The 20,362-nt window shown below is 37.0% G+C and overlaps 1 protein-coding gene across 2 annotated transcripts in view; it reads left to right on the top strand.

The window, feature by feature from the left end:
• RASSF8 (Ras association domain family member 8) overlaps positions 1–20,054 on the top strand; it is a 95,801-nt gene extending 75,747 nt beyond the window's left edge. For both annotated transcript variants that reach the window (XM_090275491.1, XM_090275492.1), the window contains 4 exons: positions 4,631–4,835; positions 14,720–15,609; positions 17,462–17,606; positions 18,193–20,054. In XM_090275491.1, the coding sequence (XP_090131617.1) occupies positions 4,733–4,835; positions 14,720–15,609; positions 17,462–17,606; positions 18,193–18,314 (1,260 nt within the window). In that variant the 5' untranslated portion in view covers positions 4,631–4,732 and the 3' untranslated portion in view covers positions 18,315–20,054. The remainder of the gene's footprint in view (positions 1–4,630; positions 4,836–14,719; positions 15,610–17,461; positions 17,607–18,192) is intronic.
• The last annotated feature ends 308 nt before the right edge of the window (positions 20,055–20,362 follow it).

The following is a 20,362-nucleotide window of genomic DNA, read 5'->3' on the forward strand; positions in this document are numbered from 1 at the left end:
TGTTTCCCAAATTGTTGGACTTAGAACCTTATTTCCCATGGTGCATCTCCTAGGACTTCCATTGTCAAAAATTTACTTGGGGAGGTACTTATTTATATTACTCAAATCTTCCTTAGCACCCACTTTTAACATTGCGAACCTTTTTACAACTCACCTTCTGTGACACCATTTGCAGAACTGCATTATAGCAAAATAATGGGTTTGCCAAAAGCAACTTCTGTGTAACTGGGTTTCCAAAATACAGACCCCGAGTGTGCAGGGGCAGGTAACCTAGGACTGGCCTCTGAGGCAGTTTTCCAGAAAACTGTTTTCTTTCCCCGCCGCCCCCACCTAACGTGTTTTCACTCTCCTCCGCACTGTGCTACATCCTACTGTGTTCTCTGGGTTGTTCTTTCACCTTCGGCTCCTTTCCCATCTCCACAGGGAATGGGTACCCACAGACCTTCATTCCTTACCTCAGTAACCATTTGAACGTTAAAAAGCTAATATTTTTTAGTTGCTAATAATTGTTTACCATTATTTAATTTCCACATCAGGCTAGTTTTTTTTTTTTGCTTGTTTGTTTTTTTACCAGTTTTCTATTCAAAGGACAATTTTGGTATCTGATTATTAATAGTTCTAACAACTGCTATTCAGAATATACCATGTTCATTGTGCTTAATCTCTTTGTCTATTATGCACCACCACCACCCCCCAAAAAAACAGCTAGTGGCTAGCATCAGTATTTGATTGAATTAAAGTATTGTAGATATTCTGATTGTGAAGATTTTATTATAACCCAGTTTATTTGTATACTGGTTTTGTAGTAACCTTAGATCTTAAGCAAAACTAGCAATGAAGGGGCCCTGGCTGGGAAGCTCAGCTGGTGAGAGCATCGACCAGATATGCCAAGGTTACGGGTCCAATCTCCTGTTAGGACACATACAAGAAGCAACCAATGAATGCAGAAATAAGTGGAACAACAAACTGATGTCTCCCCTCCCCTCCCCTCTCTCTCTCTCTCTCTCAAAATCAATTAAAAAAAAAAAAAAAACTAGAAATGAAGGAAATGTTTAAATTGGCAATGACTTTTCTATATGCTTATGTCTAGTGTCCAGGGAATAACAGAATTTACTCAATAGCTTGATGCTTGCCATCAAAAGAAGTTACACTATATAAAAATATGCAGTCAATTTTTGTTATTCATGAGTTTGGTCACAACAGTTTTGTCAACTGATTAATAAGTCACCTTGTTTTATATGTTTTTCTATTTAAAGATACCTTATTTAATAATACTATTGATTCATTAATATTGAACTCACAGCCAACAGCACTATAACTCATGCCTGAATAAAATTTAAGTAATACACGTATTTTCTCCATAAGGCACATCACAGCTTTCTTGCACTTAGAACCCTAGACAGCACTTTAGCACAATGCTTAGGGGCCATTTCCACCAGTAAAATAATAATAAAAATGCAGACACGTAGCACTAAATAGATTGAGACAAGGACTCGTGTCGACATTATGAAAGCAGAAACAAGAAGGCAGAGCATTGACTTTGTCCAGTCTCAGCTGGGAACGTGAGGGTCAGGCAACTCCCATTTGTCATTGCTGTAAAGTACACATACAGGTCTGTGAGTGACTGTGAACATGCCACAAGTGTTGGTTTGGGGGTTAATACAAGTAAATCTTAGTGAGTGCGGGAACTCACATATAAAGAACCCATGTGTAATAAGGATTGACTGTAATTGCTTTATTAAAGCACTGGTCTTAGGAGAATATGTTTCCACAAATGCAGATGCTTAATTCCCATAGCCTTTTAAGATAATAAATGGTTCTTAGCTAAAGAAGACTTGTTCACCAGTAGTATGTTACTTAATAAACCTAGTTCTTCATTATCAACATTATTAAAATAATAGTGGTTTGAATATAGAAACCTCGTAATGGAAACTCTAACTCACCTATATTTATATCCTCAGCGTAGAACCTTACTTCTACCTGCATTACTGTTTCCATGGAAAGAATTATTCCAAATGGCAGCTGACATTCCAAAGCCTTTTTGCCTCCGGAGTCTAGTTCCAATGATGACCAGTCCATCGCACGCACCTACAGTGTAGGACTTTCATTTTTCCCTCTAGTCTAGTTCTGGGGCTGCAGGTAGAACTTTGGGAGTTGGGTTCTGAAGGGTATGAAGGAAAGAAAAGCGTGGCAGGTCCTAGAAGGGCGTTCTCAGGGCTCTCCTGGGAAGATAGAGCCTTCAAGCGACTCTCATGAGTGATGCCCTCATGTTTAGGGGAGCTAGAGGTAATTGTCCTTACAGCCCCAAACTTGACAGAAGCCATCTGCTGAAAACAGTGGCCCTCCTAGAAATAAAATTTTGGACCATGTGGTTCTTTGATCTGATCCATTAAGGCATTTCCTGCCCTCCTTAAGGATTCAGGTTTGAAAGATATCAGTGGTGTTAAAAATGCAGGTGCTGGTCTCTGTGGTGACCTGTGTTAGGAATTCTCTGAGCAAGTGGTTAAATACCCTTCAAGTTTATATTAACTAAGCAGTATTATTTAAGACCAGTGTTTTACCACATTACTATATATTATTTAACAGATGTACGTGTGTTTTATGTTCATTTGTATTCATTTAATGATTAAAAGCTCAAGGTGAAAATGATAATTTAGATATAAATTAAAAATGCGCCTCATAAGTTTCTTTGAAATGGCAGTTTTCTTTGCAGAGAGGGGGACTTTTAATGAGATCTGCTGTCTTCCTTGTTAGGTTTCCCAAGTTTAAGTTTTGTTAGTGGCAAATAAGGGACTAGGTATTAACTAAATTTTAATGCAGCTGAGTTTTTTAATATTTAGCTATTTTATTTATTTTACTTAAATTAATTTTAATATATTAGTTTAACACTATATGTTGTTTGGCCATTTTTTTATTTTAATTTTATTCAAAGAAAGAATAATACATATTCTAATTTTAGTAGAGTGCCTAGCAGAGAAGGAAACAGATTTTGTTTTAAGTCATAACTCTTCTGTTTCCTTTCCTTAAATATTCTCTATATGGATTGGGGACAGTAGCATATAAACCCCTTATTTGATGTGTATAGAATGCACACCAGCCTATTAAAGGCTCAGAGAAATCTACATTTAAAAGAACTTGTTTAACTTTATTTACTGGATTTCTTGTCCTTCTTTGACTTTGGAACTCTTTTCCCCAGAAAAATTAATATCTCACAGGACTTCAACTGAGGAACACAGTATGGGGATCAGCTAGTCAGGCAAATGGTCTCTTCTCTGTTTATACAGGGGTTTATGAAACCACCTTAGCACCGCAGAGAGAGCTACAGCAGCATGCTGGGAAATTAACATACAGTCACTCCTTTCCCTTGTTTTCAGGATGACAAAAACTATTTTTGTAACTTCTCTGGAGAAAGTAGGAATATTATTAGGTTTTTTCTCCTTCAAGTTACATGTATTCTGACTCTTCTTCCCAGATGACCAGGTGGCCTAGAACTGTCTTAGGTCCTTTAAAAGAATGTATAAGGACTAAGTTACTGTTTGTAGTGAATACTACTTTACAAAACAAACTTTTAGTGTTTTTTCAAATAAGCTTTTAAATAAGTATTTAATCTCAGAACACCAGTTCTGTTGTAAACCTTTAAACAAGTTCGTGTTCCCTCTAATTAGTTTACTACATTTTTAAAAATAAAACAGCAAAGAAATAGGACGATCATACAATGATGGACAAAAATCATAGTTGGCTAAAGATTTAATGCAGGAAGAGTTGAGATTTTCAAAACACACAGGAAAAAGAGTTGTGTGTAATTGATTTTTAGAAGGCTGATAACAACATCCTAATTAGGAGAAGAAATCAAGGCATTTGGTTTGACAATGGGAGAATGTAAAAATTTCTGTTTGACATGCAATATAGCTAAACCAAAAAGTCAAACACTGGAGGAACACAGCAAATATAACAGAAGGTTAAGGTTTATATTATTAAAATAACATAATTTAAGAAAATTACCAAACCCCAATTAAATAAATGAGAAAAGGACATATATGAGGAAGTTGCCAGCCATCAAAAGAATTCATTTCCTTCAACTGATATTTTCTGTAGACCTGAGCCTCATGCTGCACTGGGTGCTGCAGTTTCAGTGGTGAAGATGACACCCTCAGTCACTTGGGGAAGGAGCAGGGGACACAGGGAACAAAGGAATGCAGTGAAGTTACGCAGATACCTCTGCAAATGCTGCGAAGCTGCAGAAACTGGCTCAATTATTTATCATTCCTAAAATGACAAAAACTCTGTGTTTCTCTTTAGCCTCAGAAATGATTCTAATGAAATAACTTTTTAAAAAAGAAACAGCTTCTCTGTTGAACAATAGAGCTTAATCGAGTATATAAGATTTATTTATTTACCCAATAGAGTGTGACTTTGTGATTAAAATTATAATTATGAAAATAGTAGTAATATGAAACAGTGTCATGATAGGTGGCTGTAGTTACATTCATGCTTTGAATTCAGTTCTGTAAAATAAGTACATGTTCATTAATGGAAGTAGGGTTATCGTATGTTAAAATGTGTTTTGTGTAATATTTATTAGAAGAAATACTAAGTTCATTCTATTAAAAATGTTCTTTCCTCTTTTTAGCTGACTACACAGACTGCCTTCTCCATGTTTCCGTAGCCGGAGACATGACCTGACACCTTTGATGACCAGTCTCAGGGCCCTGGGGTGACTGGCTGGTGCACCATGGAACTTAAAGTGTGGGTGGATGGAGTTCAGAGGATTGTTTGCGGGGTCACCGAAGTCACGACTTGCCAGGAGGTTGTCATAGCCTTAGCTCAAGCGATAGGTAAGTGAATCCCCTGTGTGTCTGAGGTAAAGTGATCTATGGGCCCTGTTGTTTGTTTACATGTTTGTTTTACATATAGATCTCTGGTGGTTTTTGTTCATTCGGTTCCATCATACAGCTTGCAAGCACACTTGTACTTATTGCTGTTCCCTGCGCTTGGGTAAATCTGTGAAGACCCTTGTTCTCTGGCTCCCTTCAGGTTTTACTGACCTTGAGTCTAGAGTCTCTACCGTCTTCTCATCTGCTGTTTATCCAAAACAATGATTTCTGGAACTAAAGATGTCAAAACCTGAAGTCCTAGTTCCCATCCCGCTGATTAGAAAAAATCCTATTGTTTATTCTCTACACTTTCAGAAAATAAAATGCAACAAGTTACATAGCATCATTCTTCAGTAGAAAGATAACATGTACTTTTAAAATCTAATTATTACATAGCAAAGGTCAAGTTGTCAGGTATATGCTTCCTGGCTCCATCTTATTCAATTACCCTGTGGCAGCTTTTCTTCTTACTTACTCCCAGTTCATCTGTATCACATTCTATGCATGTTCTTTAGTTGCCTTAAAATCCTTTTGGAACATGACACAAGCATAAACACCTGCATCGCTAAAGCCAGTAACGTGGGTTACAGTTTATATTTGCATTTTAAAGCCATTATTTAGCAAACATGCGTTAAGAGGAAATCGTGTGTTCAGCACCATGCTAGGTGCCCGGTGCCTTTGTCTTTGAGCTTCTTATCAAAAGTTTATTTTATGTCATGATCATTTATATTGGAAGCATGTCAGATGAGCTCAGGATTGAAACAAGTCACCGTAGCATTTCGTAGAGGCACTTGTGCTCCCTGCATTGTGGCAGATGCACTGTTAGAAGTTGGCAGTTCCCTGTACAATGATAGAGGCTTTCTTTTGATTTTGCCTCAAATGCTCTGTAGCACACTCATATATCAACCAGCGTTGCGAATCCTGGCTTTCACATCTAACAAAATGTTCTTGCCATTGGGACTGATAATTACATTATGGACTTAACTTTAATTATTAAAGAGGGGAGAATTGAAGCATTTAATTTTATTTCATATCCTTCGCACAACTTATTTTACTAATTGTCCCTTTTAAAAGTTTCACATAATTTATTTGAATTAAATATTCAGCTGTGTGTGTGTGTGTGTGTATGTGTTCCTGCTTCGTGAAAACTAAGATTAGCAAGTGCCAAACTTTGCTATACTTGAGAATCAAGCCACAGGCAGTAGTAAAAACATACCAACAAAAATACAAAAGTCGAGGTAGTTGGGTAAGCTAGCAAGCTGCATCTGTCCATACAGTAACCACATTTTCTACACAGAATTGCAAAAGGAAAATGCCCAGATGTACCAGGTGTGTGTTTACCCTCTGGACTAAAGAGTGTGCTTGTTTGTGAACCAGCTAAAAAGAAATTTTAACTGAATCTCCCCTCCATTTTTGCTTCCTCAATAACTCAGTCCAGACCTGTTTTGAAAAGTTGACAACTTAAATATGGATGTTTTATGATATTTCCCCAAACTCTCTGTATCATAAATACTTCATTGAATTCAAAATTCATCTAAGAGATGGCTCAACTGGCAGCCAGCCAAGGGCTGCTGATCCTATCCTGCTGTGAGATTTTCTCAGCATCAAATTCAGTGTGCTTCCGATACATACTTAAGTCTTTATCAGTCTTGTAATGAGAGTTATTGGTATTCAGTCTAAACTCTAAATAAGTTTTATAGTATTTGACATAATTTCTGCTATAGGAAATAATAGATGAATTTATTAATTAGGGGAAATTGCTATTATAACAAACTGTGACTTAAGATATTAAAAGTTTAGTTATACTATTAGCAGAGTATGGACTGCATGTTTCTGTTCTGCATTAGGGATTATTGATTATTTAGTTTTTCTGGGTAAGTAAAATTACTTCAGGAAGCCATCAAGATATAAAAATACACAAGTTGGCAATCTGCAAATATGATAGCATTTTTTAACTCACTGCTGCTAAGTAATCCAATAAAATTAGAGTTAAGCATAATTTGATAAATGATGTTTAATGTGTCTAGTAGTATAGAAAGAATACTGTCTGCTCTGATCTTTGACTACCTTGACAGGTAAATTTAGGTGGTAGAAGCGATTTAGGTGGTAAGAGATGATAACTAAAAGTGAAATCATGAGTGCAACACTTAATTGGCATGAATTGCTTCAACTGCCCAGCAGGAGTACACTCACTGTGTGTGTTTGGTCCTTATACACCTGAGGCTTTCTGAAACATTCCCAATATCAAGTATTGTACCTTGTTTCTTCCATAAACTATCCAATATTGTCATTGTTTCAGAGTTCAGACTGCTTCTCAAGTTTGCATTCAATACAGAAAGCCTCTGGCAGACCATCAGTCCCAAGTTAAAGTCAAGAAAATGCATTTGCTGTTACAATAGGCCAAACCAAAAGTATGGAAAGAACATATTTCTGCCCTCAAGTAGCATAGAACTTAAGTACAGCTAACAAAAGATCAGAAAGGAATAAAGGAGGAAGAAATCAGGGGGACTGAGGGAAAGATTTTCTGCCTCACACTACCTTGGTCCCGACTGTCATCTCAAGTACCAATGAGTCAGCATTTTTCTCTGCTCTCACTTCTTGTGATATTGTTCCCATATCTCCTTCAACTGAGGCCAGACCTAGCATCTACTAGAAACAAATTGATTGAAGTGAGGGCTCTGTGTGGAGTGGACTCTTCATCCTAAGAAGCCATGTTTCATATAGTTTGCCCCAACAAAATCAGTTTCCAACCACATTTTATACTGAACTCTAGGTTTTCTCTGGAAGTTGCTCCAAAGTAAGGCATCCTGCTTGTTTACCTTGCTTACACTCTTGCTTTGCCTGAAGTAGGTGCTCAATAAAACAGTTTCTAGGATAGTCCTGTCCAGTAGGCCTTCCTCCAAGGACAGAAAAGTTTGCTGTGCTGTCTATAATGGTAGCCACTGGTCACATGCAGCCAGTGAATACCTGAAATTAGCTAGTATGACTGAGGAAATAAATTTTTAATTAAAATTAAGTGTGACTAATATCTATTTTAGTAAATAGCACAGTTCTAGAACTGGTATCTCACACTTAAAATATCAAAACTCAGGCTCTGTGTCTTAACCATTGCCCACCCTCAAATGTCTTCCTCCTCATCTCAGCAAATGAGAAGTCTTTTCTTGTAATTAATTATATCAAAAACTTTGATGCTCTTTGATTTTTTTTTTTTTCTTGCTCTAATAGCTTACAACCAAATCCATCGACAAATCCTACCTGCACAACCTTCAGTATATATCCAGAACCTGGTGCTTTTTTCCACAATCACTATTGCTGCCATCATTTCTCACTTAGATTTTTGCAGTTACCACTCCCAACTCAATTCCCTGAATCCCGGTCCCCTCCAGTCTGTTCTCAACAGATTTAAAGTAATAGTTTTAAAATAGTTGCATCATATCACTCCTCTCCCAACAACCCCTGGGATTCCTGACACTCAGCAAATTCCAAAGTCCATGCAACGGTCCTCACAGCCCTAGATGAATCCCCACTCTACCCCTCACCTTCTGACCTCATTTTCCTGTCAGTTACTTTTGATCATCCCTCTGAAACACATCAAGCACATGATCACCTCCAGCTTTGCATCTGCTCTTCTCTCTGCTGAGAATACTCTCTGCACCCAGTTACCTTCCAACTTCATTCACTTGGGTCTCTGCTTAAATATCACAGAGGCCTCCCTGACCACAGGTCCATGCACATATGCACACACTTGCACACCCATTCACATACTCCCTATCTGCCATATTCTTTATTTTTCTCTATACCACGTATCCACCTGACATATTACATATAGGCCATGATCCATTAGCCACATTTTAGAATCTAAAAAATTCTCAATGCCTAAAGTTTATCATACTTCATTTATTAGCCACACTTTTCATGACTTGAACTCATTTGGCAGTGAAAATTGATCTGATTTGATGTGAGGCTGTTTTTAATCTATATTTTTTCCATTTGGTATGAACGTTGATACGTTTTACATTAGAAAATTTAATGTTTATTATAGAACTACAGGATAGCCAAAATCTAAAAAGTTCTAAATTTTCAGCATATCTGGCCTTAAAGCTGTTGGATAGTGGACAGCAGACCTACCTTCAGTTACATGTGTACTGTCAGTTACCCACCACTCTTGTGTTATTGCTTATTCTCACAGCCTACAACCAGGTCTAGCATGTGGTAGTCACTCACTACATATTTGAGAATAAATGAATGATTTTTTTCCCGTAAACTACAGGCTGAGTCAGGTGGCCACCTAACGTCCCATCCATCTCTAAAGTTACAGGATCCTTTAGAAGAAAAGGAATAGAATATATTTTATATTGTCACATTTAACTCAATTTCATGTGTAAATTGTCAATTTTAAAGATTTAACAAATTGATCTATTTTATATCTGTTTACAAAGTAATGCTATTGGTTGTAGACTATTTTGAAATTTCGCAAAACACACGGTTAAAGAATCACTCATGATCCTTCCTCTTAGAAGTAAATACTGTATGCAATGCTTTTTATTTGCCTGTAGATGAACTTTAAAAATAAGGTGTCACTCTTCGTAATCATTTATAGTTTTGAAATTTCATTTTTCACTTACTAGATTGTGAATTAAATTTTCCACATAACTTAATCCTCACAAGAATCTTATGAGGATGGCACTATTATTATCTCTGCCTTACAGATGATAAAGCTGAGGCACAGAGATGTGAAATAATTTGCCAAGCTCATGTAGCTAGTAAGGAGGGTATTGGGATTCAAACCAGTAGTCTGGTTCAAGGACACTGCTCCTGACTATGATGATACTGTGTTAGTTTACCCTCTATAATCTCAATGGACAACTATTAGAAAATATTGATTGAATTACATTGAAACAAGAAATAAACATTCTTAGTACTAAAATATACTGCTTTTTTTAAATAGCCAAGGTCATTCTCTACAGTTTTAATAGTTATAATAGTAAGTAAGCATTCACAATTTTAATGCATGTGAACACATGTAATAATTCATAGCCTGCTTCAGTCAAGATGGATTAGATTATGCTGCATTAACAAACAATCCCCCGAATTTTAGTGGTTTATAGTGTTAAGTGTTAGCTATTATTTTGGTTAATGTTATTTATGAGAAGTAACCAGCACAATGCATCAAATAGTAGGCATAATAAATGTCCGTCATTATGAAATCAATATTTTATTATTTTTAATAATAATAAGCATATCATATAATTCTAGGTAGCTCTTAAATTAATGTGCAGTAATTCTGTGATTACATGACATTCTCATCAACACACTGGGAAAATACACAGTGAATAATTTAACTTTGGATTGGATGCACAGCTGGCTGACAGGTTAGAGCCAGAGATTTTTATCTCAGTGTCATCATAAGATAAATACTCTATGGTAAAAATTATCTTAATAGTTACACTCAGGACTTACGCAAGATTCAGTGACAAATGTGCAGAATAGCAATATATCATCCGAAAATTACTTTAAATTCTTTAAGTTTTTATTTCATCACTGTTAAGTTGAGGATCATAATACCTATAGTGCTTAACTCACAGAACCAAATAAGATTGCGTATGTTTTGTATAAGAAAGCACCAAGGTCATTTAACAGACTATGAAAAAATACCATGTAAGCTCTGTTGTATGAATTCTAAATTATAAGAATTCTAAATGATTATGAAAAGAATTAGTGATGTTCACTAGAGTGTGCATAAGAATCAAAAATTTTATAGCTCAGCAAAGCATCTATTATCAGAATAATTCAGTGGGGTAGGATAAAGAATAAGGTGTTACTGGCATTACTTCCAATATATCCAGAAACAAAAAAATACATTAGCATTAAATTCATGGGAAATTAATGCCAGCTCTATGTCATGTACTTTTGAATAATGCACAGTATTCATCTTTGGGGTAAGGAAGATTTGATACTGAAACAAAAATCAGATGTCAAAACTAAAACTTATGAAGAGAGTTGATGTTCAGGGTGTTTAATAGAATCTGTATCTTCAGGGTCTGACACTATTTGTGACAGATATTTGTTGTTGAATAAATAACAAGATGTGACTTAAATTATGATTTTTTTGTTTTTTGTTTTAAGGAGAAATTCCCAAAAATTGTATTTAAAAATGGTTGTAGTTAAAAAAAAAAAAAGGTTGATATGAGGGCATAATATTTCTGGGTAACCCATATTTGAATATTTGAGTTTTCATGTATATTTTCAAAAACTTCATATTACTTATTAGTAATATATTCTGCTTTAAGTTGGGTGTGCATAATCTGTTATCTTATTCCTTTTAAGTTACATCAGTCATCCAGTGAGATTCCGTTAATGCATTAAAATTTCTTTATGTGATTTTCCTCTTTATATGAAGTTAATGATTCTTGGGATTATACTCAGTTGCTTCAACTATTCAAAAGTATAGTCAGTGTTTTATTTACCAATACTTAATGGGACACATGGTCCTAGGTACCAAAACGACTTAAACAACAAATATCACAGATAGATAGATATTCCTTTTTATTAGTTTTAAGGTTACCAAGGTAGTATGCATGGTAGAACTAAATGTATCCATTTAATAAAATGTACTAAAAGGAGTTTCGCGGGAGAAATTTTAGTCTATCTAAATTAACTGGCCAAGCATAGGTATTAAAAACAATGATTATGGGCCCTGACTGGTGTAGCTCAGTGGGCTGAGCATCATCCCTCAAACCAAAAGATCTCCAGTTCAATTCTAGGTCAGGGCACACGCCTGGGTTGCTGGCCAGGTCCCCATTGGGCACATGAAAAAGGCAACTGATCAATATTTTTTCCCACATCAGTGTTTCTCTCCCTCTCTTTCTTCCTCCCCTTCTCTTTGAAAACAAATAAATAAAATCTTCTAAAAAATGATTATGGAATTTAATTTCCACATAAACTACCTAAAAGCCAGTTTCTATAATAAAAATCAAAGCTGTTAATTCATTTACTTTTTTTTAAAACAAAGCTTTTTATATCTCTGGATGGAATTTTTTTCTTTTTGCCTAATTGCACTAAATGTGCATTATTTTACAAAGCAGGGAAACTGGCAGTGAAAGCAATTCTAAATAATCTCCTACCAAGACATTCTTAGAGGGCAGCATACTATTAAGCATTGGAAAAATAAGCTTTATATTTCCTTATGACTAAATTAGAGTCTTTAAAATGTTTCATTTAGCTTGTATAATATAATGAATGAGTTTTCTTTTTAAAGATTCTTTATTGGCCTGAGAGAATTAGAGAGGGCTCTACTGATCTAGTCTAAGCCCTCATATCGCTGATGAGGATACAGAGACCCAATAGCAGGAGTGAGAACCTAAAATTAGTTAAAAAGCAGTGGTGCCAAGAACACAAGGGGCCGTGATCTTTGAAGCAGTGTGCGCCTTGCAGATTTGTCATGTGGCTTTTCTTGGAGTGATTCCAGTAATGTTTAACCTGAAAATCATTAAGGGACCAATTACATTTCAGGAAGCCAGTCTAATGTGCTATGGCTTTCTTTTTCTTTCCCTTTGTTTGCCCAGGAATTTTTGATAATTACAACAACTAATATTTGTGTAGCACTTTTCCATTTTACAGAACATTTTTATATTTTACACCTCACTTGACTCTCACAACAACATTGTCAGGTAAGAAAATACTGTCACCCTATAGATCAGGAAACTGAAGCTAAAGGACATGTAATAATTTGTGCAAATCATGTAAATAGATGGCAGAGGCAGATTTGAGCACAGGCCTTCCAACTCCAGAGCTTTTGTTCTTTCTCCTCTGTCCAGCATTACATGGTCAGGAGCCACTGAAAGTTGCATGAGGATTCTTTTAAAAGTCAGATTATTGTCATGTCACATCCCTATTTAAAGGCAGTCTCTGGCCAGCCCTTTTGTTATGCAAATAACAATGTCTTTAATACTGGCTGCCATGTACTGAATATCAACTATGGGCCAGGTATTGTGGTAGATGCTTATTACACTTGACTCTGACTCTTATAACCTGTGAGGTACCGCTACTATCCCATATGGAAGTAAAATTATGCTACTTCCAGTAAGTCATTTACCCACGATTATGACTCCCGTCTGTTTGCCTGCAAAGCTCCAACTTTTCAGCTGCACCCACAATTCAGGTTTCCTTAAAGGAGAACACTGCATATCCTTAAAGCAATATAGTTTTTCATGTGCTACTTCTAAATTGCAGACATGGGTATGAGTATTTACATATCCAGATAGATCTCCATTTAATGAGATGATAATTAAGAAAATACTACTTACTGTTGGTTCAGAAGGTAATGAAATTTAGAAAGGCAGGGAAGCTCTGGCGGGGTGGCTCAGTTAGTTGGAGTGTCGTCCTGTACACCAAAAACGTTTCAGGTTCAAGCTCTGGCTGCTGTGGCTCAGTGAGTTGAGCATCAGCCTGCGAACCAAGTGTCACTGGTTCGATTCCCAGTCAGGACACATGCCTGAATTGCATGCCAGGTCCCCAGTTGGGGGCGTGTGAGAGGCAACTACACATTGATGTTTCTCTCCCTCTCTTTCTCCTTTTCCCTCTTTCTAAAAACAAATAAATAAAATAAAATAATAAAAATATTTTTTTTAAAAAGGTTGCAGGTTCACCTCTGGTCAGGGTGTGTATGGGAGGCAACCAGTCGATGTTTCTCTCTCTCCTCCCTTCTCTCTCCCTCCCACCCTCCTTCCCTCCCTCCCTCCCTCCCCCCTCCCTTCTTCTTTCTCTAAAATCAATAAACATATCCTCAGTGAGGATTAAAAAACAAAAAACTCATTGCTAGATGGCAGGGTCATTTTTTTTTCTTTGTAATAATATGGACTGCTAATGGACACTTCTTGTTATTGAGATATAATGAACATATAACATTATATTAGTTTCAGGTGTCTAATGGACACTTAATGTAACCCATCCAAACCATTCACCTTAAGTGGAAATATTTAGGAAGTATGTTCAAGCTAATGGCATGATATCGTCTTCTGAAACTTTATCTTCCATAATTACTAGTTAGGTTCACTATGTGCTTTTTGTTTTTTGTTTTTTAATTAAAATACAATTTTATTCTGTTTTTATTTTTAATACTATTTTTGCCATTTAAATTTTTCAGAAGAATCTTTGAAGCTGCTATTATCAAAACTGAACAAGACCCCTCTTTTTATATGAGATTATTTTGAAGGGTTGTTTTCAGTGAGGCGCTTTTGTTATTTGCCACAAGTGTGCAGGAAGATACCTGCTGTGTGAACTGTGGGTTTGCCAGGCTCTAGTGGGCAGAGGAAAGACCTGCCCAGCTGCCTTGTAGCTGAGTAGCAGGTTGTCCACCAGCTTCATGTCTCCTTTCAGGTGGAGAAAAGGGCCTCCAACTTTCCCAAGTCCTGATGTGCGAAGAAAGCAGAGGATTCACAAAGTGGAAATTTATTTAGGTTTTGAAGTTCTACCTAGTTCCTGGGACCAGGCCCTCACCACTTACATTCTAGTGTCCTTCTTTGTTTCAGCTGGAGGTCTTGCCCAAAGCTAGAAGGTCTAGGCAATCAGGTATTTGACAGAAGCATAAGATTCTCACTGAGGTTTCAAGCATAAAGTAGACTTTCTAAGCAAGTCTGAAGAGTATATGCAATTCACATCCTATAGGTTTATGCCATTATCTGTCTTCAGGATTTCAATATCTTTACATGAAAGTTGCAGAGGCATCATTGACTGGGCCTCAATGCTAACCAAGAAGACACGATTCTCAAATAGCATCTTCTATTTCACTATTTTAGCTGTTGCATGTGCCATTTTGACAGTTTATTCTTATCTTTTTATTCTAGGTCGAACTGGAAGGTACACTCTAATAGAAAAATGGAGAGATACTGAAAGACACTTGGCACCTCATGAAAACCCTATCATATCTCTGAACAAATGGGGACAGTATGCTAGTGACGTGCAGCTCATCTTGCGTCGAACGGGACCCTCTCTCAGTGAGCGACCCACTTCAGACAGTGTGGCTCGAATTCCTGAAAGAACTTTATACAGGCAGAGTTTGCCCCCCTTAGCCAAACTGAGGCCTCAGATTGACAAATCAATCAAACGGAGAGAACCTAAAAGGAAATCATTAACATTTACAGGAGGTGCCAAAGGATTAATGGAAATTTTTGGAAAAGGTAAAGAAACTGAATTTAAGCAAAAGGTGCTGAATAACTGCAAAACGACAGCAGATGAGTTAAAGAAGCTGATCCATTTGCAGACAGAGAAGCTTCAATCCATTGAGAAAGAGCTAAAATCAAATGAAATAGAAATACGATTTTGGGAGCAAAAATATAATTCCAACCTTGAAGAGGAAATTGTCCGCCTGGAACAAAAGATCAAAAGAAATGATGTAGAAATTGAAGAGGAAGAATTTTGGGAAAATGAATTACAGATTGAACAGGAAAATGAAAAACAGCTGAAGGATCAGCTTCAAGAAATAAGACAGAAAATAACAGAATGTGAGAGCAAATTAAAGGACTATTTGGCTCAGATCCAGACTATGGAAAGCGGTCTTGAGGCAGAAAAATTGCAACGGGAAGTGCAGGAGGCACAAGTCAATGAGGAAGAGGTTAAAGGAAAAATCGGTAAGGTCAAAGGGGAAATTGACATTCAAGGCCAGCAGAGTCTGAGGCTGGAAAACGGCATTAAAGCTGTGGAAAGATCTCTTGGGCAAGCCACCAAGCGATTGCAGGTAAGAACATTCTTACAAAGAGAATGTTTCATCTATATTTAAAAGAATTAATATATTTTTGACGTCCCTAATGACTGTCCATTTTCTCTTCTGTTTAAGGTTAGACACATTCCTTAGTTTACAATTTTTTTTAGAATTCTTGTGAGTTATCATAAAGCTTACAGGGGAGACCCAAACCAAGAGAGCCAGATCCACGCTGATCCAGGCTCCATGGAAGGAGCTGTCTTACTGTGGCAGGTGTAGCGTTGGATAATGGGGCACAGGCGACTAGAATCTCGGCTGGAAGGGACACTAATGATGAGATAGAGAATCTGACCTTCTCCTTTTAGAGACAGAGAAACCCAAAGCCAAAAGAGATTACCAAGGATTGCTTTCCCAGGCATTGTGTGGCTAGTTGGCTGCTCATCTGTCACTTCTCCGTTGTTGCTGAGCCCGTCTTCTTTCCCTTCCCTTCTCCCCCGTCCACATTCCCCTCCTTGCATTCCCGAGGAGAGGAGCACAAAGCCCTTCTCTGACTTTCCCTCTCTGGAGTTTGAGTGTTAAGAACACTTGCATCTCATCCCATGTACCCTGATCACTCAGCTTATGTTTCTTGGATACCCGTTCTTGAAAAGAAAGCATGCTGATGTCATGGGAGTTGCAAAGAGGTATCTTTAAGAGTTGATTATAACGTGGCTACTTAAATGTAAATGACTTAAAATTAAATGATATTCGGTAAAGCAGTTTACAAATAGTAAATAAATTTAAAGTTGTTTCTAGTCACAGCTGGCCACATTTCAAGGCTCGGCAGCACGTGCCTAGGGCTTGCTGATCTGGGTGGTGCTGGTTTAGGACCTTGCTGCCCAAAGTGTGACCCATGCGGCCCCAGGGCACCCTTGTGAGAAACCTGCAGTCTGTGTTACAACAGGGTCTCCAGAGAGCACCTGCGCACTGAAGTCTGAAAAGAGCTGCTTTAGAACATGGACCGTTCCAAAAGCGGGAAAAGCTAAGGTGTCGGGAAGAACTGAGACTATTTCGCTGTCATTATATATAGTGAGAGATAAACTACCCTCCCCTATTTTGAAAATCGGGAATTTCTCACTCAGTTGAAGGTTGTTAACCTCTGATCTGCCAGTATTTTACTCTTTGGATTCATTTTGACACTTAAGGGTACAACTGTGTTGCCTTTGAGATTACTTAACAGGAAACACTAATTTATGACAATCACTGCTAGTAAATCCCACTGCCTAATGAAAGATACCTAATAATCTAACTAGTAACATATCTGTAAGTACCCACTACCCTCAAAGTAAGTAAACACCCACTCTTTCCTCAGTGTCTTCCCTGTCCCTACCCAGTCCTCAGACACACTCAGCCTAGGAGAGAAAGAGGAGAAAAACCATTTAAATCATAGAATGGATGCCTCTCCTTGCTTTTAGACCTTTCCAGCTGTCCAAACCTGATCGCCTTCCTTTAGGGCTATTTGGTTCTCAACACTGTCTTCTTCAAAGACTTAAACACCCCGTCGTGAGGCTCCTGTGGGAATCCTGCTTTCCTCACGCCGTGCTATAAATCTCAATCACAGATCTCAGGAGAACTTAAAGCAAAACCACAAGAACTTTGAATCTCATGGAGCGAATGACTGTTCATTCTACAGTCAGTTATGAAGAGGATAATAGGGAAATTTAATTGTTAACAGCTTAGCAGGATTGCTGTAAAACACTGGAACGAATGGAAACCAGATTTGTTAGATGCGTTCTTGGGGAAGCGAGTATCCCACACTCAACCCCTGTAGCAGATGGACTGTCACCAGGGTGTCTTTTAGCTGGCCAATACTGAATCCTCAAATTAAAAAAATATATATTCTATCTAGGACAAAGAACAAGAACTGGAGCAGTTGACTAAAGAGCTGCGACAAGTCAATCTCCAACAATTTATCCAGCAGACAGGGACAAAAGTGACCGTTCTGCCAGCGGAACCCATTGAAGTAGAGGCCTCACACGCAGACATAGAAAGGGGTAAGATGTTGAGAAATTCGCTTTTTTTCTTTTTCTACTTCTCACCAGTTGAGTAGAAGTGTTATCCTAACCATTTAAAGCTAATTATTGGGGTATTTTAAAAATTTGTTTGATGTACTTAACTGTTTCTGGGGAAAATCAATAATATTTAACTTATTTACTTAAATGAGCATGATATCACCAGATCTTCTATTGTTTTCCTAAAGTATGTATGAGTAATAGTCTGAGTTTTAGCTTCTCTCTGTTTCTAATGCCCCTTCTTCCTCTCCTAAAATTAATAAATTTGAGCTGATATTTAAAAGAAACTTGTAAATCGGTATATGAATATGGTCTGAACAACCAACAAAGAGAAGCAAATTGCTCACCTTCTTTAAAAGATCTCTAAGTGTTCAGATCACTGAAATCTTGGTTTATCAACTGGGATGGTCAAGCAAAGTTAGCCTTTTTCTGCCACCCCAGGACCCACATGTAATCGTCACTGCATGTTCTTTGATTCCTTAGGGCAGGAAAAACTCTTAATTTGTCACAGTGCTCAGTACTCCACGTAGATGAGTCCCTCAAATGACTTTCTTTGTTTCCTGTTTAGAGGCACCATTCCAGTGTGGGTCCCTGAAGCGGCCTGGTTCATCTCGGCAACTCCCCAGTAACCTTCGTATTCTACAGAATCCTATCTCATCTGGTTTTAATCCCGAAGGCATATATGTATAACATTATCTGTCTTTAGGGGAGAGACACAATAAAGGTACCATGGACAGTAAAAATTCTTCCTTTGATTTGTGCCAATGACGAACAGAGGATGTATTTCACAAGCCTTCATACCGTTTTTCTGTCCTAAATCGCAGACCACTTGGAGCCATACCCTGTGCATTGATGCTAAAGAACAAAGAAACTATGTTTTCACACATCAACAGTGTTGACATTTTTATCAAACAGCTGTAATACAAAGCCTTCATTTTTATTTGTAGCATTTTGAGAGCATTAGAAAAGTATTATACTGTGTGTAAACATAAATAAAACCGTGACTTAAAGAGTCAAGAGAAATATGTGATTGGCTTAATTTAATTTATTCCATGTAATCAATTACTGTGTGAATGTCAGTGTTTTAATATTTTTTATTACTACTTATCTTGTGACTGAATTTCATTACATCCTGTGTGATTATGACTTCGTGTGCATGTTGCCAGACCCCTGCCGTGTACTGCTGAGTCACCAGTGTCATAGGGTGCTCCGCCGTGGACACTGGCTCGTAAAGGACCCACTTGCATTTATTTTGTGAACCTGTCCTAACCATTGTTTAATTTGGTGAAACAATTCAGGTTTTCTTTTTAATCTGGAGTTTAATCTTTTCTTTAGAATATTTTCAGTATATGAATGACCATGTACCAGAGCAGAATTATTTTCATGAGGCAGATTGTATGTTTAAAAGGTTTGCAGTGCTTCCGACACTGTTAACACGGATGTGAATGTTGACTATCCAGACAGGCCAGGTGGTTCCTAGTGTTGTGCTGTCTTTCTGCCCTGCCTTACCACCTCCCTCTCATGGATCCTCAGAATGGCCACAATATACATAAGTTAGAGCTACCTGAGGGCCAGGTCAGTCTACTTCAGGAAGATTGCTTTAAGTGATACATTCTTAAAATAACCCGCTTCATTTGTATGATCTTACAGCATAAGCACCCATGGGTTTACTCTATAAATTAAGGACTATTGCAATTTCTCCAATCACTTAGAAAGTGGGCTGAAGTTAGGCACTTTTTAACAAGGAAATAAACTTAAAATCAGTATTTGTTTTCATTTTTGAGCTTGAATTTTATAGGACATTAATCTCCATTTGTATATATATTTTCTTATTTATAAAACCAAAAATGAGTCAGCACCCCTCCCATGAGTAGTGATTTAACTAAGATTCACAAGTAATATCAAACAGATGTGGTCAGATACCTCCATTTTTACATTCCCTCTGATCAAAATTTGGTACAATATATAATTAAGACCTTTTTCTGAAATTTATAGTTTTTAATTCTGAGGAAAATACATTCTCTGTACTATTTACATGCAACGAAGTAAGAGTTGATTAGTATATTAATGCCATGGTAACAATAAAAAGTTGTATGTTATAGCTTATGCATGAGGGCAGCTTTGGATGTTTTAACACATTTGACTTATTTTTGATTTAATGAATGCTAAGAATGCTGCTATATTTAGGTTTCCAATGGAAAATTATAAGAATGGCTATGAAAATATATAGAAGCTTCTAGAGAATTGAAAGTAATAATGCAGAGTTGCCTTTCCTAGCCCAGCTAAATGGCAGACCTCGACTAAAGATATTATTTTCTTTGGGTTCTTGGAGTTACTGAGTTGACCTTTCCATTATAGTACTTTGCAAATAACTTGAGAAATATTATTCTTACCTAAATTAACCACAACCTATACACATTTCTTTTCAATTTATAATAGTTATTTCATATATACATATAAAAATTATGAGAATTTAAAAAATCAAAATAATTTGTAGATTTTGTGACAATAATGATTTATGTATGCCTGATATATGCCTTATTTTTAAAGGGTTTCATTCTATACTGAGTCATTTTGTTATTGTTATTCAGAGAAATTGTGATCTTATTCACAAAGAAAAATATTTTTTATAAATTGATCACATTCTATTTAAGTCAAAATGTTAAACTAAAGATATATTAGACCTTGCAATTGTAAATTGAAAAGATGCCTTGGCATGCCATGAGAAACACAAAGTC

Source organism: Furipterus horrens, unplaced genomic scaffold (assembly GCF_987537825.1).
Source record: "Furipterus horrens unplaced genomic scaffold, mFurHor1.1.pri manual_scaffold_4, whole genome shotgun sequence".
In the NCBI taxonomy this organism is placed as follows: domain Eukaryota; kingdom Metazoa; phylum Chordata; class Mammalia; order Chiroptera; family Furipteridae; genus Furipterus; species Furipterus horrens.